At 33.5% G+C, this 24759-nt stretch overlaps 2 protein-coding genes and 1 non-coding gene across 6 annotated transcripts in view; 2 read left to right on the forward strand and 1 right to left on the reverse strand.

The window, feature by feature from the left end:
- Invadolysin (leishmanolysin-like peptidase, invadolysin) overlaps window positions 1-24759 on the reverse strand; it is a 50138-nt gene that overhangs the window by 20337 nt on the left and 5042 nt on the right. For all 4 annotated transcript variants that reach the window (XM_085187444.1, XM_085187441.1, XM_085187442.1 and 1 more), the window contains exons 2-4: window positions 3187-3287; window positions 2762-2792; window positions 2213-2295 (exon numbers count right to left, since the gene is read on the reverse strand). In XM_085187444.1, the coding sequence (XP_085043570.1) occupies window positions 2213-2295; window positions 2762-2792; window positions 3187-3287 (215 nt within the window). The remainder of the gene's footprint in view (window positions 1-2212; window positions 2296-2761; window positions 2793-3186; window positions 3288-24759) is intronic.
- LOC146538601 (uncharacterized) lies at window positions 844-8096 on the forward strand. The gene is made up of 3 exons (XM_085187446.1): window positions 844-1139; window positions 5884-6018; window positions 7437-8096. The coding sequence occupies exons 2-3, from the start codon at window positions 6009-6011 to the stop codon at window positions 8051-8053; spliced, it is 627 nt and encodes a 208-aa protein (XP_085043572.1). The 5' UTR covers window positions 844-1139; window positions 5884-6008; the 3' UTR covers window positions 8054-8096.
- On the forward strand, window positions 14413-14485 carry TRNAR-UCU (transfer RNA arginine (anticodon UCU)). Its single transcript has one exon. It is a non-coding gene; the product is annotated as a tRNA-Arg (tRNA).

Here is a 24759-nt window from a genome sequence, read left to right on the forward strand (position 1 = left end):
GATAATAATATTTATATAATGTAAAAAATATTAAATTATTATAGATTAAAATTATTTTTTTTATTTCATTTCTAAATGATAATAGGTAGTCGCAGATTCCAATTAGGAAATTTAAAAAATATAATTTATTTACGTAAAACTTCGAGATCATCTCAGCGCAGTGGAGACTTGAGATGGAGATTGTGAGCACAATATGTGTGGGTTCGACAACATTAGACGGAGTGATTATAGTGTACGATTCCCCATGTCGGTTATATTCTCCATATCTCACAAAGCGTGTCATTTGGAGGTTAATCATGTCAAAATGACACAAGTGTAATGTAACCGCGACAGGTTACGGGGTCGATTCCCAATCAAAGTGTATATTGTCAAAAATAAATATATAAAATTATATTTACATTTATTATTAATAATTAAAAAATATAACTGTCCGTCCACAATTTTCATAAAAGATGGTATAACGTTTTTGCTTCACATATTAATATTTATATAGATAATATTTAAATTTCGTGCCACGTTGTCATGAAACCGTGTAAACCACTGCAGACTTGAAAAATGGTTACATACACCCTTGTTCTTTTCATCTTGTGCGGTTTCAAATGGAATTTTTCTTTTTTTTTGTATTGTTAAGCAAATTACAACATTCCGCTACTAAAACATAAAATATTTGCGGAAAACCGACAAATTTTGAACCGACTAATTTCTTATTAAAAATGTGGAAAAAGAAATAAAAAAATAATCTGATTTGAATTACCTGTCAACTGTCAAGTATCTATTTTACATGTTTATTTTATGCAGGTACCCTCCAGAAATGCTTAGATACCCCTATCTATATATAAAAACTTATTAAATTGATTTTTGTTAAGCTTGAGCGATTTTAAGTTAGAGTATTTATCATTTATTTTTGAGTTTACGAGAAATTTGTGGAAAAATATACAAACACTTATGAAATTTAGCAGCAAGTGCTTTCAAGACAGCACAAAGTAGATCATCATCATTATTAGATCGGGGGAATAAAATATTTATTATTCTCATTTCTTAGCGAGCGGCGATTGCGGCGCTGAGTTCCGCCACTCAACACGCTATGTTCTAGAAATACGACAGAAAGTGGGGAACGAAAGTGTCTTAATGAAGACGGAGTGAGTAGAATTAAATACAAAATTTTCTTGTTTAGTACATAGACTCACTAACTACTATAAATAATAACAATTAACAAAAGTCCTAGAAAAGATATATTACGGGTAATATTTCCGCATATCGGGAGAAAAAAGGTATAAGTCCAAAACTATAATTTTTGTATAGATATTAAAAGTAATTTAGAATAATTTTAAAATACTTGCAGTAACAAAAACATACTTTTTTATATTTTATTTTTCAATAATTCATTCCGTTTTTGCTTTTTTAATATATTTTAACTATACTCGTATGAAGTATTGAGTAGTGGAACTCAACGCCGTTTATTATTTCTTTTTTGCTAATTATTATGAAGTTAGTAGTGGCGCAGAGACACAAGCGTGCGACTGTAGATTGCGACTTGTTGTGGGTTCGATTCGCAGTCGAGGAAATTAAATATTTAATATTTTCAGTACCTCGCTACGGTCAACGAAGCTCAACGTGGCGTTGGGTACCGCCAATCAATACACAATGCCTCCAGTATTAAATAAAATTCATTTTCAACAAAATCGAACTTACGCCTTTTGTTCACTAAAAACTCAGATTTATAGCCTTCGCTACTTGCAGTAATATACTTCTATTATTATACATAATTAACGTTTGTTAAGATCGTTTGATCTCAATGAAAATAAACATGGCATGTTATATAACTTTGTAATTGTTCCTACACGCAACCGGCCCTGGCAGTACCGTTGGACATTATTAGGAAAAGAGAATCTCAAAACTAGGTTCCCAGGTTCCCTATACTTACTCCGTTATGTGAGTGAAGCTAAAAATATATATGGAATAAAGGTATTGTTTTTTTAATATTTTTTTCTTGCTTACACATCCATGTGTTAAATGGAAAAAAATGAAAGAATATTCTGCTACATGCGACGTAAATCTAAATTGTTATTATTATTATTGTTTTAAACCAAACCTAGATTTATAAAAGTGTAAAGTGTAAAAAATGCAGTTTTAAAGTAAAATCCAGGAATTTTACGTAAAAAATAACTATAAACAATGGAATGTGTAATATATTTATTATTATAAGACTTACCTGTTAAGCCTAATTGGTCCCCCAGTTTTTCTTACTTTTAACGCTTCTTCCCAAAACTTGACAGCTTCTGGTAGAATTGTGTTCTGAAAGAAATAAAAAGAAAAACATTGTATTTATTATTTTATCTATATCTGTCGCCTGTTTGTTTTCGAACTTTATTTAAGACGGTTAAATTTTTTATACGTTTTTTAAAAAAAATGTGTAAGACAGTTGAAAATTTTAAGAAGTACTGTCTAAGTGATGAGCCTTACATTCTAGGAAACCTTAAAGGTCTGAAATTTAGCATATGAGATTTAATGAGTCTAGGAAAGCACTGAAAGAAGATTCTTGGTGAGGAAAAACGAAAATTTACTTTTTAGTACAGGAGGCCTCTAAGATAACTTTTGGTCTGGCACAAGTTCCAATTAAAAGATAACTACAGAAATCGTGCGACTGTAAACGCGAACGTTGTGGGCTTTATTCTCCACTTTACTAATAAGGCAAAGCTCGGTGTTTAGTTCCGCATAGTACATGCGGGATAAAGCGTGAAAATATCTATTCTATACTTACATTTATCATATCAAACTTCTCTGGTTCTAACCTGGAAAGAAAACAAATTATTAAATAAGAAAAATCAACTCTACAAAAATGCCAAAATTTACAACTGGGTATGATTATAGCTTCGAAATCTTATTTGGAAAAACATGTATATTAAAAGCCGTCGTGGCACAGCGTCTAAATGTAAAGGTGGGGTTCGATTTCCATTCGATGGAATTAATTATTTCCCTTTCTTCGCTTTGATAACAAGACCACAACGCGCCTACTCAACACGCAATATCTCGAGCTTTGCTCTCTTTAATTTCAATTTAATACATATATATATATTTTACATAGATATAGTTTCCAACTTTATAAATGGTTAATATAATTTTTGTAAAATTATCATAGGGTGTTGAAATTAAATTAAGTATATATTAATGAGAAAATTATCTTACCTATATACAGAGTGGTCATAAAAAATACTTATTCTTAATGGTTGGTCGATACTTCTTTTCTTAACTAAATGTGCTGGTTCTATGTGAACACCCCGTATAACCTGGAAAAACAGACAATATTAATTAAAATAATAATATACAATATTTATTAATACTATCGTTGACTCCTACACCTTCTAAACCTCCTATTTGTTAAACTATCAGGAGAGACAAAAAAAATCATTAAAAACTATTTAATAACTGTAGTTAAATAGGTAATGTGACAAAATTGAAATTAAGACGTATTAACTATTATTTGCGACTTCATCCACGTGGTCCAATGGTCCTGGTCCAAACCAGTAGTTCTTGAGATACAGATAGTGTGTTCAACTAAACAAACTTTTAACTTCCCCTGGGAACCTAGTGGTAAGACTTCTGCGGAATTTTATAAGCATTGCGCGTTTTACCTTGTTACCATACCGAGGAAATAAAAATTAAAAATATTATAATATATTTCATTCCCCCGCGTGGTAATCGAACCCACAATAGTCACGCTTACAGTCACACGCTTGTGCCTACGGATATAATTAATACATTTTACTTTGAACAAAATATCTTTTCTATTAATACTCGTACCATGGATATTCTTTTTCGCATTTCATTTAGAATTTCGAGAGAAATCTTCCACAATACTGTTTACATTCAATATTGTTTCGAAGAAGAAACGTTTTGTGTTAGAAATTGTTTATTTGCTTAAAATAAATATTTTTAAAGGGCAGGCCAGGCTATTGAGGCCAATATTGGCGCGCAGGCTTACAAACGTACGCAAAGGTTGTTGGTTCGATTCCCGCTCGATATAAATTATTTTCACATCTCCGCTCTAGTTATAACTTATAAGAAAAAGCGCGGCGTTAAGCTCCACCATTAACCAACGTTGGATTAAACATACAATATCTTGAAAGTTGGGCGGAGCGTGTAAAGTTGAATGTCTTAACACTACGTTCTTATATCAATCGGTGGATTATTTAACATTTAATGTACTTCTTCAGTAAGATTACCTTCTAATGGTGGTAGGTGTTGCCATTGTAAGGATCGCGACACACTGATTTAGCGAAGCTGTATTTCAAGGCGGTTATTAATATGTATCAACGTCGTTTTTTATAAAATACAAATATTTATAGCAGGATAAACCAATGTAAATAAATTAAAGACAATATTTTTATAGCGCTGCATTTAGTGTATGACGAACGTAATTTACATTTCAAATATTACAATATTACTAGTTATTGCAGTCGTACTGTTAAAAGTAGATTTGCTGTAGTTTATAAGTGGTAAGTCGTAGTGCCATGGAATGGCGTGCGACTGTAAACGCGTTGGTTGTGGATTCCATTCCTCTCCTCTTCTTAATCAAAACGCGGTGTTAAACCATTCAACGTATCTCTAATACGAGTGGAAAGTTCGAACAAGGTACAAACAACAGACTACACGGTCGTAGAACAGTAGTATTAATTCCATTTATACATAATCGTGAATCAAACCTGTTGCAATCAACATACAATCCGTTATATGCTTTTATCATCTCATTATCGTCTAATGTATACGTAATTATTAAATTGCACGTTTTAAAGTGGAATGATGTCACATCAGCTTCTAAGGAAGTTCTCTATTACGTATAGTCCAAGCAACGACTGTCGTAATGTGTACCTATCGTCAAGTTACATAGACATGTCAGTAGTGTCAGTCGTAAGTCCTACAGGCATGCCTCGCTGACTGACTGATACTGAGCCCGTGCTGTACTGTGGTGTTGTTTGTTCAATTAGAGATCAGAGAGTGTCTTTTTACTATGTTTTCTCTGTAACATTGCCCTCCCAGAAAATATGAACCTGCACTTCAGCAGCAAGTACTATCCCCCTATATTTCCACGTGGTAATTTTAAAACACTTTGTTACAATAGCAGTAATTTATATATACGAAATTTAGTTTAAAATTGTGTATTTATGTAATTACAAATAATAAGTAAATTACTTATTGCTGTGCTATTAGGACTTAAGGTAGTCGACCACTGAATGGGCTATGCTATTCTAAGCGAATGAAATGTCAAAAAAACAGGAATTTCTTTGTTGGTGGCAATGTAAAGATATTTTATTTAGAAGCACCAAAATCCGTTTCGTCTAAGCTTTATACTATTTTGAAACTACGCCACCATGTCCTCGAGTAATAGAAATTTTATTATTTTAAATTTTTATGAGAAAAATCATAAAATATAAAATAGGATTTTTCTATGAGAATGTTATTAAATTTTTGCATTTTCACCGCACTGTTGGAACAAAGTAAGTTGGTAATAATACAGTATTATAATGTGAACATATGAGGCCATTGTGGCATAACCGACGGTTGTGGGTTCGATTCCTATGAGGCGGATCGTGTCACAGGTGGAAGAAGAAGTGGAGTTCAATCCCCACTGAGACGAATCAATAATTGTTACTTTATTTCATTCATTACGTTTATTACTATTTTAGGGTTCCGTTTTCCTAATTGCAATACCCAGGATATAGCAAACAAGCGAAGTATTTATATAAAATTTTATAATTTCAGTGAATAACATATCTCTGAAACAAATTCCATTCTAAGTATTAAAGATTTTTAAAATACAGTATTTTTTCTAAGCGTCCAATTTCTCCGCTCTCCGTTTTATTAATAAAGAGCAAATCTTCACAGGTGGTATCGGTCATGCGTGGAATCTTAGAATAGATTATTTTAAGAGAGCAAACGCTGATGAGAGCAATGCTGCAGTAGATGAAGTAAACATAGCATTTGTTAATACTAGCCAGAGCACGCTCGAAATGGATCACGGTAGTGTTTACAATATCATATAAAGTACCTGTTTAGCCATAAAGAGAAGTGGTATAATGGCGTTTTTTTTTTTTTTTTTATTATTATCAATTAACAGCAGGTTAGGCAGAGAGCCTAGTGTTAAGACACTCCGTATCTCACTTTGCACTTAGTTTTCGAGACATTGCGTCTTACGCGGCGGAGGTCACTACAACAGTTTGTCACGTTTACATTAAGACATTAAAAAAAATTAAATATATAATAAAAAAAAATCCTGATAACGAGAATTGAACTAATGATCATAACGTTTAATAATTAATTTTATACTTCCCAACGGATCTATGATAGCATCAATTTGTTTGAAGTTATTAAATATCGATCTCGTTTGAAATTAATAACCGTTGTTCGCCTGAAATTTAATTAAAATTTGTCCAATTATATTAAATTTCTATGTAAATATCCACCATTTATTTAATGTTGTAAGATATTTTGTTTGTTTTCAGAATTAAAGTGTTATTGAGGCCAGTCGTGGCGTAGCGGCACAATGATGTTATTGTAACGCGACGATAGTGGGTTCGATCCCCCATCTGATCGGAAGTGAAATATTTATTTACGTTTATATTTCCATTTCTTCGCTCTGGTGTCGAGGAAAAGCGCGGCGTAGAGTTCTGCCACTCAACACGCAATGCCTGCAGAGAGTGGGGAACGGATTGTCGTAACACTAGGTTCCCTCTGCCTACCCTGCTGTGTCCGGAATACAGCGTGAAGCGGATTTATTTATTTATTTAATACAATTTTTGGTTATACCACTTCATCGACCGTTATACAAACAACATACGTTCAATTTGTATGGAGAATCAATGATGTATGGTCTCTAAAATAGTTTGCCACTTGAACAGACACATACATTATGAGACGACCTCGAAACCAAAAATGTAATTGTTTATCAAATCTGTACGAAATACTTGTAATAAATTGCTAAAGTATTTGTTTTAGCAATAAACTTTCCTTAATGTTATACAGAAATTATAATTTATCGCTCTATTATTGTAAATGAAAATAATATTTATTTTGAGGTTCGCCAGCATGGTTCACAAGATAATGAAATAAAAAAACGCTTCCCTGTGTTTCATACATATGGCAGGATCAGAGAGGCAGAGGGAATCTAGTGTTCCATTCTATTCTCCATGCAAACATAATACGTTAGTGCGATTCCTTCTGGGACAGTAAATTATTTTCATCTCCTCACTCCGGGATTAAGACAAAGAGCAGAGTAACGACGTAGAGAGCTGCCACACAACACGCATTATGTCAAAAATTGGGCGGAAAAACGGAAAGTCTTAACATTAGGTTCCCTCTGTCTACACTTCCATAAGCGGGTTCCAAATCAAAACTATCCCAAATGTAATTTTACTTTACTAACAGTAATTTCTCCTCAGATGTAATACCTACAGGGAACGACAAAGGCGATTTCAACAAAATCAGAGAAGATTTAAACAACTTTGCAATGATGAAAAGAAACAAATTCATATCTACCCCACATTTTGATTTCTCCAGAAGCCTTCAACGTATAAATTTAAACGATATTGATAGTAAAGAAGAGATACCTGATATAAAACCGCAGGAGGAAGTACAAGAAGATTTGAAATTCCATAGGAATATGCAAATTATTAATGATTTGAGAAAAGGGGAAATGGAAGAAGATTTAAAATTACACAGAAATATGAAGATTATTGACGATTTGCTCAAACAAAACAAGTTGATTATAAGAGAGCCCGCGCCAGCCCCGGAATTGATGTCGAATGAGCTGGAATTTAAGGAAATGTTGGGTTCTGTTGAGAAATTTCATAAGCTGATGAGTGCAACGGAACCAACGACAACGACAGCGACAGCGACAACGACAACAACAAAATTAGAAATATCAACATTTACGGCTCTTGTTGATGAAACTGCAGTGAGGATGGCGTTGAAAAATGATCCCTTCGTGAAGAGAATATTGAAATTAGCGAAAAATAAAAATATGAAATACTTAAAGCAGTTCAGTGGTGTCCAGTGAAGGGTTATAGGTTCGAATCTAAAGGCAATGTGTAATAAAAATAAATAAACAATTAAGTATGTTTCAATCACTTTCCGCCCGAATTCGAGACGTTGTGAATTGATTGACGGAACTCAACGCTACAGGTAAACCCTGCTATGCTCCGTAGTGGCCTCAGTATCTAACGAATTATACATAAGTAATATCAAGGATGCTGTTTACTCTACTAGCTACTTAGTATTACTACATTTTTTTAGCTTCATGTTGTATTTTGCACTTAGCAGGGTAGGCAGACGGATTCTGGGAACCTAATGTCAAAACACTTCCCTTCTCTACGTACGAGAGCGAGAAAAGAACGAAACCCCCGACTTCCGTCACAGAATTCACATTCTACGAAAAGTCTATACGCTACGTTAAGTAAATAATCCCTTCCATTTCACACTAACAAAAAAAACGCCTGAGAAATTTCACAGTAATTAAGAAATTAAGTTAAAAATTCACGTTATTGTTATAATTATAACTGAACTCAAGTATGTGTAACTTCCCTTTGTCGTTTCCATGTTTCGTAAACCTCTTACTCAAGCGCAACCCAAAGTAAGGTTGAACCTTTTTTAACCGAGTTCAAAAAGGAGGTTAACAGTTTGACCTGTATGTATGTTATATTGTTGGAATTCGATAATAATATTTGTGTAAGATATGTTGACCTATTTAGGCGTCCAAGCACGTGTGTTATATTTTGTAAGTGTTTGTATGAATGTTTGTTCACGAATTTCTCTGAAAGAAAAAGCTACAACAATATGAAGTTTATTGATTTAAAGGAAATATATATCAACTTAAGGGATAGTTTCATCAAAATCGGTGTAGTCGTCAACGCATTTCTTAAAGTACAATATAATATATATTACAGTAATTGACAGGTATTTAAAGTGAAATATTTTTTTATACAAATTACCTTACACATATTACTATATCTAATGTTTGATATATTGCTACACATATACACAGCATCACATATTTATTTCCTCCGAATGGAAATCGAACCCATAACCTCTCGCGTTTACACTCGCCCGTTTGTGAACCTGCGCTACTACGACCTCAACTAGGCACATCTTTTATATAAATAATAATTTATTAAGCAAGTACATGACCTTTAAGAGTCAGTCAGATCTCACGATAAAACAATACGAAGGTACGTGGAATAACTATTGCAAACTATAATAGGTATTTTCGTTGATATTGTATGACTAGATTTTAGCAAGTAGCAGGTTTACAGCCCGTGCAAAGTAAATACAATATCGCATCTTTATTGGCGGAACATAACATAACGCCATATTTTGTGCTGCTACAGCATAGAAATAAAATTATTTAAATACTAGTATTTTCTCAACTGGGAATGGAACCCACTACCTACAAGCCTTTACAGTCAAACAAGTTAAAAATATTAAACTAATGTCATTTGGATCTATTTACTTTTTTGCAGATAGAATATTACATTGAAAATGTTATTTTTGCAAAAATGTGTTACTTAAAGCAGGTACCTAAGGACCTATAAGGAAGGTAAAAAATAAGTATTTTTCCTTGTATTACTTACATGTGAATTATGTTATCATAATAATTTTACTTACCTATTAATTATTTAGGTCCCTATAAGTAGTAGTATAGGGAGGGTATGATACAATTGTGGTCTACGAATAGAGGACCTCCGCCAATTCCCCCATACAGCGATTTTCATTGGTTCAGCAGATATTTGGGAACATATATTTTAAAAAAAAATCGGATTTTCAAAGAAAATTGTCATTGATTTCATGTGATGTTTTCCCTCAATATTTTTCAAGAATAGGAATTTTTAACCAATTCTCAATTTAGTTGGTACATTTTTACGGCCAACCCTCAAAATTAAAAAGTACCTCATAAGATACTTTATATAATCGAATCCACAACAGTCGCCTTTACAGTCTATTCGCGAGTGCCACTGCGGCATGACGGTGTATTCTCCTCCAGTTCTAAGTGATGGATCGGAATTTAAATCTGTTATTTGCTAGGAATGCACTTTTCGTAATTACGCAACACGAAAGCTAATAATAAAAACCAAGATGAGAAAGTAGATAAAATGTCAAAAAACGACCTTTGATTCTTATTTAAATATTTATTTAACATAAGGTTTGTTATATAATGTATTATATAAATTAGAAATTTATTCTGCCATCGTAGTGTGAGACAGCGTGCGAATGTAAAATCGATGGTTGTGGGTTCGATTCCCACTTTGGAGAATAAATTATTTATATTTCACCGCTCTCGCATCACAAGGGGGCACCCTTGTCATCCTCTTATTTTCGATAAATTCTAAAGAATCTATAAAAATAAAGAATATCATAAATAAAAAAGAAAAATGTACTAGGTAATGCCGATATTTAATTTTAACCAAAAAAACCTAAATTCTTTAAATAAATACACTTATTAATTAAAGTACCAACTTTTTCCACAATCGCCATCCATCCATTTACAGACTAAAACAAAAGTTACTTAACCGACCTTATTTTTAACTATACACATATCCGTTACACGTATGTTAGTATGTACAATGTATATATATAAATATTTTATTTACTCAACTATTGTAGTTTCGTGACTGTATATCACGATCCAAGGCAAGGGAGTAACTTAGAATAATTGTATCTAATAAGTTATATGTAATTCTTTAATAAAAGGGACCTTCATAAATATAATTGGGATATCTTTAATTGCGTGAGTTCATTTTTTTTAAACTTCGCACTGTATTCCACATTTAGCAGGGTATAGGAGGAAATTAGTATTAAAACACTCTGTTCCCCATTTTCATTCTCGTCTTATAAGGAAATTGAAAATAATAATTCCAGATCGAACCCATAAAGGTCGCGTTTACAGATGTGTCACAGCGATACGACGCCCTCGACCACATTGTCCTCGCTGTTGGAAGCAATTTCTCTGCATGGTGGGGGTGAAAAAAATATTTGAAATTAAAGAAATGATATTATTTTTTATAACTTATTTGTTGGTATCTTCTATAGTAAAAGTAAAGAAAATAAAGTAGTTAATTATTTAATATTTTCATTTCCACCCTCTGATAATAAGACAATACGTGGCGTTCAGTACCGTCACTCAACACACAATGTCTCGAAAATTCCGCGGAGAATGGAGAATGAAGTGTCTTATTAGGTTCCCTCTGCTTTATACGGTATATCCTTTGTTTAAGCAGGAAATATCAAATAACTAGTCAAGACCTACGACTTTATCTCAATACTCATATTACATAGTAACTATTTATAGGTACCCTATATAACATTAGATAGAGGCTGTTACGGCGCAGTGCGACAGTAGTGCCTTCTTCAGGGACTCAGGGTATAAGGTAGTAATAAAGTACCTTTGTACTCAATAAAAAAATATGCGAATTAATGCCTAAACATAAATAACGTTCAAATGCGAGTCGGACGAAGCACGAAGGGTTCCGTTATTATATATGAAAAACGGCAAAAAATTAAGTCTGTTGTCTGTATGTCTGTCCCGCAAACAGGAATGGAATCTACAACCATCGTGTTTACAGAAATAACAAAACAAACTTAGTCAGTAGTTTTTTAAAAAAAAGTAACTTCAGACATTCGTACAAAACTAAAATTACATAATACAGATTACATCTCAGTCCCACGCCACGCTCTAAATCTAGAAATGTAGACAATAAGAGTTCATGGGTCGTCTTTATTTTATAATAACACAGCAAAATTAAATAGCTTCGTGTTGACGTGTGTATCCCGCATATAACAAGGTAGGCTGAGGGAACCTAATGTTAAGACACTGCTCCTTGTTACCAGAGCGAAGAAGTGAAAATCACTCATTACCCCCAGTGGGAATCAAACCCACAACCTTCGTGTTTGCAGACACTGTGCCCCTGCGCCACGGCGGATTCTATTTTATAATAACGATAATAATTACTAGGTATTTAAATATGTAAAATTTTAATACGGCCGTCGTGGCCCAGTGGTGACAAAACGCGACGATATCTTCCGCTACTCAAATAAGAAAATACATAAATATAGAATTATAAACACATTACCCTCCTTTGCGTCGTGCAGTCGGGCAAAATGTCGGAGTGTTGTATGGTCGAAGGAAAATCAAAATCGTACATATCAACTAAATCATTAGTAGATCACGCAATGGGGCAGGTGAAGCGTAAACATTTGTGGTATTAAATAGACCATAACTTTACATACAAGCATTTATATGTAGGTTTTTAAAAACACGCTGTATCCTGCACGGCAGGATGGCGAGAAGGGTTAAGATACCCCGTTCGAATTTTTAAGGCCCTGCTGTGTTAATTTTTATTTTTTATTTTTTTTATTATTGGTAATAACCCCAAATAATATAAATAAATATATTTGGGTACTTTTATTTGGGTTATGCCTCCAGAATTCGGCGGAAACTGGGAAAAATAAGTGTCTTAATAGGAACGAAGCGTCTTAGTCTTAGGTTCACAGATTTTCTCTGCCTACCCTGCTAAGTGCGGGATACAAAGTGAAACTAATGAAAAATAACTTGAGTTTATTAACTTTAATAAACCACGCTCCTGTTGACCTACAATCATGAAATTGATACGGAACACGTAGGCGAATCCGACTCACAGTTGACCAATTTTTATTATATTTTTTTTCACTTATTTCTAAACATTATATTATACACAATACACATACTAATATTGAAATAATCGCAAATCATTTAGCGCAATTAAAAACAATTATCGTACGCATTTAGCGAAACTTAGATAAACATCTTCACGCTGTGCGCCTTTAGAAATGTATGATAGCGTGTTTAGTGGAAATTACATGTTGGGGAAGTGTCTGGGTTTTTTTAGCTTCACGCTGTATCCCGCGTATAGCGGGAAAGGCAGTGTTAACCCCTTTACGCCGATATTTTAAGACATTGCGTGTTGAGATGAGTGGTGGAACATAACGCCACGCTTTGCTGCTGCGCAACGACATCGATGTAATAGCATGATTAGTGGAAATTACATTTTAAAGAAAGATCCGGGTTTGATTCTCGATAAATACTTTCTTTTTCTTTTAAAAGGTAGCTTTTATTTAACTAGTGTTGTGACACATGACACATTCTAAATGACTGAGGTAGCTCTGATCGTGACACCTCAGTCACTAAAAATGTTTAATTTGATCTACAGGTTTGAATTAAAAAAGTATTATTGCCTACTGATTCGAGCTAATCTCAGGAACAGTAGTTCCTTATATTAGCGGTTTCAACCAAATAAACGATTTAACTTCATAATATTAGTGTACAAATATACTATACACGGGATACATCCCGCATATAGCCGTTCCCATTAGAACATTTCCGTTTCTTACTTTCATGTTGAGTTGCGGAGCTGAACGCCACGCTTTGCCTCGTCCCTCCTCGGCGTCAACGCAAGGAAATAAAAACATTATATTTTACATTAACCCTCATATGAATCGAACTAACAACCGTCGCGATGCCGAGCCACTGTACCACTGGTGATGCTGATGCAATACAAAAGTCACGGTCAAAACGTTTTTCTTTAGTTTTGTCATTTCTTTTGAAATTTTTACCCAACTTGGTAAAAAATGATGTTTTCTATCGCCCACTTTCACAATAATTGGAATGCAGAAGGTTAGATTAGTTTTTTCCTAACATTTTGACTGCGGTTTTGCTTATTTAGTGTAATTAAATTGCCGTCGTGGAACAATGGGGAAGCATCGGACTGTAAGCGACACGGTTGTGGATTCGATTCCCGTTCAGAAAAATGAACTATTTTGATGTTCTATGATAGGTATGTATAGGTTTTACAAAATGCGTGTGGTGATTATAAAATAATTTTAATACATTTTTCATGTTTATGAAAGAAATTTCCTTCTGGAGAACTAGGAATGCACGCAGTGTCTTAATGGGAACAGAGTGTCTAATTACTAAGTTCTTGTTATATTCCGAATACAGCGAAAAACTAAATAAATAAAAATTTACAGTGCTTACTCTCACTTTTTAATTTCATAAAATAATTAATTCCCCCGAGCTGGAATCAAACCCACGACTGTCACGTTTAAAGTCAGATACTGTACCACTATAATCTTCGCATTATAATCTTCAAGGGTCGCAAGTTCAAAGCAATACTATGAATTAATAAAGACAAGACAAACGCAATAACAAGACAACACATTTCCTTACATTTCATAATACAAGGTCGAATGTATAAGTAAATTTTTCTAGTATTCTATTTTTTTAAATTATAATACTAGTTTTACATGTGACTTCGCCTGCATGGTTAAATGGCCAGCTTTATGATATTAGTATAGATATGTTGTGTATTATCGATGACAGCATGTATAGTCCCTGTGGCGCAGAGGATAGCGCGTTGGACTTCTAATCCAAAGGTCGTGGGTTCGATCCCCACCAGGGATGACATTTGTCTTTTTTATTTTTATAAATAAAAAATGCTTCTTAATATTATATACTGTATGATGTTTTTAAAAAAAATATTCGGAGCTTTATTTTTTTTCAGTTTTTTATAAATATTTTTTAATTTTGGTACGTCTTTTATATTGGTGGCGAAGAAATAATAAAAAAAAAAAAAGGAAAAAGCTTTTAAAAACATGTTCTCCTATATTTTTGATTTTGTATGGTAAAAAAAAAGGGAAAAGCACCAAACTTTATTTTTCCTTTTATTTTTCTTCACGTTGTATCCCGCAGAAGCAGAGTAGACAGAGGGAATAAGTGATGTCGTCCCATGCACCACCCAAATTTAGAGATACTGCCTAGTGAGTGGCGGAGTTCAATACCGCGCTTTTCTACAAGAGTGGAGAAATAAAAATAATTTAAATAACATTTTACATAAAGAATTTTAATATATTTATCTGTTGAATTGTTTGTTATCGTTTCTTTACGCACTTCTCTGGAACTGGACGGATTTGTATGAAGTGTTTGTATTAGGCATGATTTTGTACCTGACTATGTACTATATAATAAAATAATCGGTGAAATGCGAGTTGGGCTCGACCATCAAGGGATCTGTATCAATTTCTTCGATTTTAGGTCAACGGGAATGTGAATACGGCGTGTATTTTATTTGTATGAAGTGAAATATAAGTTTGTAAGATATTTTTCTGTAAAATACATATAAATCTCATTTATTGTCAAATTTTATAAAATATATGGCAAAAAAGCACTTTTTTTTGCTGTTAAACCCTAATTTCAGATAGCAAAGTGCCCCTATAAGGAGTCGTTTTTTATTTTAAGATACGGAACCCTAAAAGCGAAGTATATACATAACTCTTTCACATCATGTACCAAAATTCAACCTCGTCTAAGTTCATTAACATTTAATTGCATATAAAACTGGTTTCTACAAAGTTTAATCATTAGATTACGTAAGTGACATTATTAAAACATTCTCACTAATCAATGTTAGAGCCGCACTCAGAGATAGTAATTATCATTAATTAATAAAATCCGAAGAATTTGATGCTTTTAGGGTTTCGTAATTAAAAAAAATTAGAACCCTTCTTATAGGATCACTTCCTCATATCAACACATTTCCACTTCAAATTATCCTTTTTTCGCTCTGGTGTCGAGGCACGCCGTGGCTTTGAGTTACGCCACTCAACACGAATGCAATGCTTTAAGAATTTAGCCGAAAGTGTAGAGCAGAGTGTCTTAGCACTGGGCTCCCTCTGCTCACTCTAACTCTAAGCGTGAAGCTAACAAGAAAAGTGTATATTTTATTTGTAAACAACTAAATATATTTAAAATATTCTCCAATTGACCTTCACGCATAAATCGTCCAGTAAACTGAGTCTAATCGTTGTAATAATTAATTTGCATGGCTACAAACAAACAAGAAACGAATACAAATATATATTTCAAGGTAACCTTGGTTTTAATCAAACTTTTAATATTAATCAGCTTCTTCTTCTTCGAATGAAGAAATTAATATAGGGTTCAAAATATAATTTTAAGTTTTATGAAAAAAAGCTGAATTCAAAATAAAGACAGAAACCGATGTGTTTAATTAATACATTTAAACAAAAACATGGCATTTCGTACTAAGCATTCCGCCTTTTCTTGAGTGGCGGAATTCAACGCCGCACTTTCTTACTCGAGCAGGAAAATGTCAGACTTGGAATCGAACCCACATGAATCGATCTGTTTTACTGTACCACGATGACATCAGTAGTCTAAGATCATAGTAATATTATTAAATCAAGCCAACTTAAATCCAAAAATTGATGGCAATTTCTGAGGTATTCCAAAGGGGATTTCACTGAAATTAAGTCTAACATTAAAAGTCAGTTAAATGTTAATCAAACTTTCTGAGTGCTTTAAGTAAGATGTTATTTTCGTAATATTCCACTGTATCTTCACACTTCGTACTCCAGTTTCCGCCAAAAAATTCGTGACATTCATTGCGTATTGGGTGCCGTAATTAAACACCGCGCTTTGTGTTTTTAGAAAATGAATTAAATAATGCATTCCCCCGAATGGAAATCGAATCAAAACCATACACACGCTGTGCCACTGGGCAAAGACGGCCTCAAATCTTGTTTCGTAACTACGACATAATAATAAATATTTCATCTAATATAATCTATGTTCGGGCTTTTGAAGCTGGGATGAAGCTATCCCTAGAGGAATTTCAGTTATTCATAGATTAACTTTATCACAAGCTATCGTGGCGTAGGGGACTACTCACGAGCGTGTGACTGTAAACACGACGGTTGTCGGTTCGATTCCCACTTGGGGAAATTAAACATTTAATATTTTAACTTCTTCACTCTGATAACGAAGAAAAGCCGCCGGAAAAAATGGGCAGAAAAAATTTGAGGGTCAGAAGTGTCTTAATGAGTATACTGTCTACGAACGAACAAACCTCCTTTTTATGAAAATTTTAAAATATCTTAATCCATAAACACTAAAATTAACCAATTTATTTATCCATTTTTTGGTAATATAATGAAACTATTAAGAAAATTTAAATTTAACGCCAAATAAGAACTAATTTTAAGATATTGAGACATGGAGTTTTTTTGACTTTCAATTAATTAAACTTATTCTTTGACATCGTCGGAAGCTTGCTCTTTTCGGTATGGCTTTCAGGTTTTATTATATTTTTATAGTCACGCTATATCTCGCACGTAGCAGGATAGACAGATGGAATCTGGGAATCTGACGTCAAGACACAGTTCCCATTAAGACTTCCGTTCCCCATTTCCCGCTGAATTCTGGAGGCCTGTCGCGTTTGTGTAGTTCCTCTTCTGAGCAGACTTTATGATCATTGCGATTTGAAATATCCTTAGTAATCGTAAAGGTGTGTATGAAAAGTAAAGGTTTTTTATAATGAACATAGATGAATGAATGACGGTAAATTCCTCGAAACGGCACTTTTTATCCCTATAGGTATTTATTTGAGGCCGTTGTGATACGTTACGCAGGGATACGTCTAACTGTAAACACGATGAATGTGGGGTTTGATTCCCGCGCGGAAGAAAAAATATTTTTATTTCGTCTCTCTGATAACAAGATAAAGCCGGGTGTTGATGTACATCACTCAACACGCAGTGCTTCGGAATCTAAACGACAAGTGGTAAACGGAGGGTTTTACACTTATTTCCCTCTACCTACCTCTGCGGGATAAAGCGTGAAGCTAAAAAAAAAATTAAAAACGCGCCCCAATTCATATTGAAAAATTGACAACAAAATATCACTGCAACAACAATCTTTTCATTTCTTTGATGTTCCAAACAAAACCTTTTTTCATTATTTTACATTTTATTAAACTATGTTAGAAATTCCTTTTATATTTCACGTCAATCACTTTTTAATATATTTCAGAATGAATTCTTTAGTAGACGTATTATTTAATTTTCCTTAGCCCCATTTATAGAACTAGTCGATGCCCACAGCTTTGTTTGCATAGACTTTGATACGCAAACTGAAAAGTACTGTTTCTCCCGTTCCCCTAGTTCTCCGTGCTCCCCTACACTTCCTAACCTTACTAACTTTTTGTGGGCTTACCACAGTGTTAGTCTCATTAAAATCTGTTCAGCTATTTAACGGATACGAGCCCGGACAAAGAAATAGACAGAAAACAAATTAAAATTGTTTCTTTGTGCTTTGGAATCACAAACGGATACTTAAATTTTATTTATATGTATAGATTTAATTTCTATAAAGAAAAAATAATGCCTCAATGCCTCACTTTGCCTCGTTACTAGAGCTGGCAAATGAAAATCTACCGAGAATCGAACCCACTATCTCTCGCGTTAACAGCCGCACGCTTATACTCGTATATATATTACTTTATACAAATATATGCAAATTAATTATCTGTCGCTTACCATAAAAGTAAAATACGATTTTGAAAGTAATTTTTATAAATGCATATAAATTTTATTCTTCGTTGATTTATTATAATTGAATTCGTTATGCGATGTCGAGATGTATGTTTCTTATAATTTATTATTTTTCAGACGAAAGTTGAAGGTTGCGAGTTCAAATTACACGTCAATTATATTTATAGTTTCACGCTGTTTCCCGCATAAAGCAGAGGGAGCAGAGGGAATCTAGTTCTAGGATAATCTGTTCCCCACGCTGCTCTCAATTTTTCAACAATCTCAGGCGTAAACTTGAGTACGTACGGAATGGTCTCGACGCTAGGTTAGGAATTTTTAACTTTCACGCTGCATCCCTTATATAGCATGGTATGCGTTTTCAGAGCAAAGAAATGAAAATATTAAATGTTTCACTTCCTCGAGTGGGAATCGAGCCCAATAATCACAAGTTTGTGCCTCAATCTACCCTTAGAATAATGCAAGAAAAGAAAAGTGTTACGGTAAAAAGAATGCTACTAGTATACGAGTATGTAATTCACAATTAACGAACGGATAGACAGTTAACGTTCATTATACTACAATATACTATAATATACTTGTTGCAATATTTGCGGCAGTCCCCGAGGGTCACAAGTTCAAAGCGATACTGTAAATTAATAAAGACAAGACAAACGCAATAACTAGTCAAGCTATTTCTTTACATTTCAACAACAGGGACGAAGGTCGTATTTGTAAGTTAATTTCTCGTGTAAATATGTCTGTAAACGCAACGGTTGTGAGTTCGATTCCCAATCAGGGGAATGCATTTTTAGTAATTTTCTCGCTCTATGGACAAGACAATGTCAAGAAAATTAGTCAGTGGCTTGGGGAACGAAGTGACTTAACATATAGTTCCCTCTAGTTCTAGGATTTGGACACTCGCCTCTTGCGTTTCAAAGAGACCCTGGTTCAAATCCCACTACGTTCAAATTTCTTTACGATTTCGAAATAAATATTTTTCTTTTCTAAGTGTGGAACAACAGATTAAAAATTATCTTAGCCTGCCTATCAATTAATTTGTAATATCAAGGATACAGCTTTAATCGTATAGTCCAACGAGGGCGAAGTAGCGTAATGTATACTAGTTTCATTACAAACGTCCACAAGGCCGTATTTTTCTCGTAAACTAGAAACATTTAGTATTCCGAAATACATTAACATGACAAGGCTAGCTGGCTTGGTCAATTGTGGAGCGATTTAAAACGCTGTATTGAAATACTATTGAGACAGTGTTAGAGATGCTTGTCGGTTCGATTCCTACTCGGGGGAACTTATTATTTTTTTGACCTATGATTTCTTTAAACTATCCAAGCGCAGTAGGAAAGAGTACTGTAAGGAAGATTTTTGCTAATTAATTAGAATCAATATTATAACAATAATAAATTTGGGAAAAGCAAATGCTATTTACTAAGTACTTTTTGTAAAATTATAGTGCAAGTGTGATCTTAGGAAAAAAATATTATTTTTAGAAAACATAAAAATTGGTGGTGTTCACTAGGGGAACCTAATGTGTTTACAGGTCTTCAGGTTCCCGTAAAAAAAATAACCAACGATTCTACGAGTAGATATTTAGGTTCGGATCGGATACAAAAACTGATCCCGTTCGCAAACCCCCGGAATGTCCCAGAAATGATAAGTCTGGACCTGGCAACCCTAACTATATGACTGCTGGTTCGAATTAAAAAAAATTGTTTGCATTCAGGATAGATCTTTATCGAGGAAAGCTATTATAGTCTATTACATCAAGTTAAAGTTAGTCCTTTCTTCCTACTAATATTTGTAATATAAATGTAAAATTTTGTGAGAATGTACGTTTGTTTCACTTTTGCTCAAAAAGTCCTGAACAGGTTTATATGAAACTTAACACTAACGTAGCTTATAGATTTAGGATATAATTTATGTAATAAAAATTAAAATTGGGTTATAATAATGTCAAGTTTAAGTGGGCGAAACCACGAGTAAAAACTAGTATTATAACAAACCATAGTAGAACCTTGAATATTTTCACACTATCTGTCGTAAGGAGTGCCCTAATTGATAGCGATTTATAACCTTGGTGCAGACAAAGAAATTTATTGTAATACTATGAAATGTTGCGAGAGTGTACCTAATTAAGTGATGTTGAGGTCGCAGGTTCGAAATTTTTGAGGGGAGTCTAAGAAGCACTAAGAGAGGATTTACAGAAGAGGAGGAGGAAAAAGGGGATTTTCCATTTTATGAATGAAAGTCCACACAATCAAAACTTGCAGGAGACGATTAGTATTGTGTAATTAAGTTGTAGAGAAAATAGATTTTAAAACTTTGGAGTATGTCGTTCTGAATAGAATAGAATGTAAAAGAGTGATTTTTTTTTCTCTTTTAGCATAATTCTTGCTATAATATACATATTATGGACATCAACTGCAATCGTGAAGATTGTGGATTCGGGCCCCATTGAATGGAACTAATATATTATGTAGTTACATTATTTTCGTTTCACCGTTCTGGTAGTAGTGGCTTAGCGGTTAGTCTTTGGGCGGTTTTGAATAGGTGTGGGTTTGATTTCCAACTCCCACTACATTCGAATTTATATAATTGCTAAAAAACGTATTTTTCTTTTCTTAGTCTAGAATATTATCTTAATAATGTTAAAAATATTACTTTGTTGCATTTGAGAAAATCAATTTCAGTAACTTTAATTCACTCATTGTTAAATACATCCGGTTTAATATTGTATAATCTATTTAAAATGCGTCGTACATACTAATCCATAGCTTATACGATGTGTATAAACAAGCTGCACACATGATATGAATATATTTAACTTTTTATTCTTAGCTTCACGCTGTATCCCGCACATAGCAGGGTAAGCAGAGGGTACCTGGGAACCTAGTGTTAAGGCACTTTGTTCCTATTAAGATACTAGATTTTCGGGATCCCTCTGTCTACCCTGTTGTGCAAGATTCGCTTCGAAAAATTCGAGGGAATTTTGGAAACGAAGTGTATTAACACTAGGTCAGAGGGACCTTCCCTGCTATGCGGGATACAGAGTAAGTTGTAAGTATTTGTTATACAAGTTCGAACTGGGAACCAACGTTGATGTCAAGGTCAAAAAGGTTATCTAGTTTAATAGGTTTTTAATGATGCACTAATGATATCAACGGTAGATAGGCACCACTTGTTTTGCTGTATTACATGTTAATTTATGTTTAATTGAGATTAATATTGCTAACGTCAAATCTAGACGTACGTACTGTTTTTTAGGGTTACGTACCTTTAAAAGTCACCATAAAAATTCTAAAGTCCTTTGGGATAAAGAAATAATTGACGTAGTTAGCTAGGTAAGTCAATGAAAATGGTCGCGTAATCAAAACTTAAAGGGAACTTTTAGTTAAAAATTGGTTTTTAATTTTCTAGTTGGGAAAGAAGTAAGATCTTATGGCACAAAGAAAGTACAAAATTCGAATCACCATATTCCTTAAAATTTTACTCATTTTTTTCTCTTTAATCAGTCGCTCATATATAGTAAAAAGTTTAATTTACGTTTTATAATATAACACGCGATTTCTCATAACTTATGTATAATATATTACAATATATGTAAATATGAAAAAGACAACTTTTTATAGTCACGTCAAAATCAAAGATCAATTCGTCGATCGTAGATCAATGATCCATAGATCATCCACGTTCACGGTCTCCATACAGCACGGTTACGCAATACGCACGTAAGCGGCAACAGTGAAAGTTTAGTTTCGGTATACTCAATCGAAATGTCTTTTGAGCGAAGTTTGTGAGTATCATTTTGTATAGGATCTATAAATAGATCGCATCCCCTCGCTTCGCTTCGCTTGCTAAAAAAAATTACGATCGTTTTTTTTAAGAAGGTTGACTTGCAATTAGGTATAATAAAATCTGAGAAACTGAATTTGACGAACATGCGATAATTATAGTATTATGAAACTTGCCAGTTATAGCTTAGGTGACAATACAATGGTATCATTGCGCTGGTTTGATGATGGAGCCAGGACCTGAATAGTGGAACTAGGTTCACTCTGCCTTCCATGTTATTAGAAAAAACCCGATGCTGCTTTTTTGTTCAATAATCAATTTTCAAATTGAAGTCAATCAAGTAAACGTTTAGATTGTGGGTTTGATTCCTACGCGAGGAATGAAATAATTAATATTGTCATTTTCTCCGCTCTGGTAACCAGGCAATTCGCGGCGTTGAGTTCAATTTTCTATATTCATAACATGTTTCTAAGTATAAGTAAAGTAGAAGATATTTCCACTGAGCCAGGACGGTCTCTACTAGATATTATATATAGGTATGTATCATTATTAATTTATCATACATCACGCTATACAGGAATTGCAATATCAATCTCAGAAAGATTATAACCACATCCGGTAAAATCAAGGTGACTTCCGTACGCGAACACGCTATCGGCTATCGCTGGTATACCGTGTTTATGGAGTAATAATCTGGTAAATGTTACATTTTTTGTTGTAATTTGTTTTTTTTTTTAGAATTTTCGCAGAAGATAAATAATAAATTAAAGAAGAAAGAGTGAGTTGTAAGATAAGTAGGTGGAGAACTCGGTTGAGAATACAGTGTCGATGATACTGGTTGAAGGTTACTAAAAAGCATGATAGCCATCGAAAGTTTTGTGTGATTTTCATAATTTGTGTAGCAGTAAGAAATTAAGGATACCGCACCTCAAACACTTTTATAAAAGCTTTAATAATATAAAGCTTTAATAAGCTTTAATACCAACAAACACCTGTATTGTGGTCGTTCAAAGATGATGGCTGTGATGATCAAATATTTTCGACGAAACGAGCGAAGCTCTCTATTATTAAATTATTCTTATGTATTAATAAAGTTGGATAAAACGAAAAAAATTACAGTTCCAAAATATAATTGCCAATGTAAAAGTATAAATGATATTTTTTTTTATTTAAAATTTGTTTAGAATAGCGTGAGATTAAAAATTGTTATTGTTGTTAAAAAAAATAACTTACTTATCCTACTTTTTAAATTAAAAAAATATGTTTTTGCAAATACAAGGTCTTCGCTGCGTAGCGACAAGTAATTTGCAGTAAAATTATATCTTATGGCCTTATTGATCAAGGTGTATAACGAATTCGATTATTACTGGAGGTAAATAATTAAACAACGATTAAGTTGTTTTCTAAGTTATTAAATCATAGGAAATGAAAATTTAGAAGAATAAAGTCATACAAACAAAAACGCTTCACGCTGTATCCCGCATATAGACAGGGTACGCATATACGCAGGGTAGACAGAGGGAACCTAATGTTAAGACAATCAATCCCCACACAGGCGTAATTTAAAACCGCGTCTTCTGTTACCAGAGCGAGAAAGACAAAATAATTCAATAGGAAGAAAACAAATGTCAAATAGATTGTTCAAACAAAAGAAAATAACTTAAGAATTGTTTTGACAGGTTGTGGTTTTAAATCTCACTAAGACAAACAATAATAACGCAATTAAAATCAATTAAACGGGCGTACTTCAATGCCAAATATTATAACGCTAAAAATTTAAACGAAAAAATAAAAAAAAATGAAATTAAAACGCTAATTTGAATGAAAGCACTAAGCTCAGGAACTGCTGGTTCGTATTAAAAAATATTGTTTTGGATATTTCATGTATTGAGAACGATTTAAGAACAACTAAGAATATAAACGCGGCAGGTTGTGTTTGATTCCCACTCGAGGATATTAAATATTTTCATTTCCTCGCTTTAGTAACGAGGAGGTCATTTAACACGCAATGCTTCCAGAATACACCGGGAAATGGAGAACAGGAGTGTCTTGACAGGAACGGAGTGTATTAACACTAGCTTCTATCCATAAAAAAAATAAAAAGACGTGTGAAAATAATAAAAAAAAAATCTTCACAAGAATGATTTTAAAGACGCAGTATCATTATATAAGGCAATTAATCGGAACATTAACTATTGTTATTTTTCCATTATTTTATACTCCATACATTAATGAGTCAATTACTTTTAACGTCTTCGGTATTTTAATGCTCTATGAGAGATGGATTACGATTTAACTAGCATTAAAACTACAGGATAGGTTGCTTTTATTAGCTTCGGGGTGTATCCTGCATAGGTATAGCAGGATAGGCAGACGTAATGCTAAGACACTGTGTTCCAAACTTCATGCCCAATTTTTAAAACATTTGAATCTGGTGATTGGCAATGGTAGAATTCTACCTTCTTTTTTGTTAGTGGTTACCAGAGCGAGAAATAAAAATAATTCATTTCCCGAATGGGAATAGAACCCACACCAGTC

The sequence above is a fragment of the Heliconius melpomene genome, chromosome 6 (genome assembly GCF_056956725.1).
Source record: "Heliconius melpomene rosina isolate 202511_hmr_F chromosome 6, ASM5695672v1, whole genome shotgun sequence".
Lineage (NCBI taxonomy): Eukaryota > Metazoa > Arthropoda > Insecta > Lepidoptera > Nymphalidae > Heliconius > Heliconius melpomene.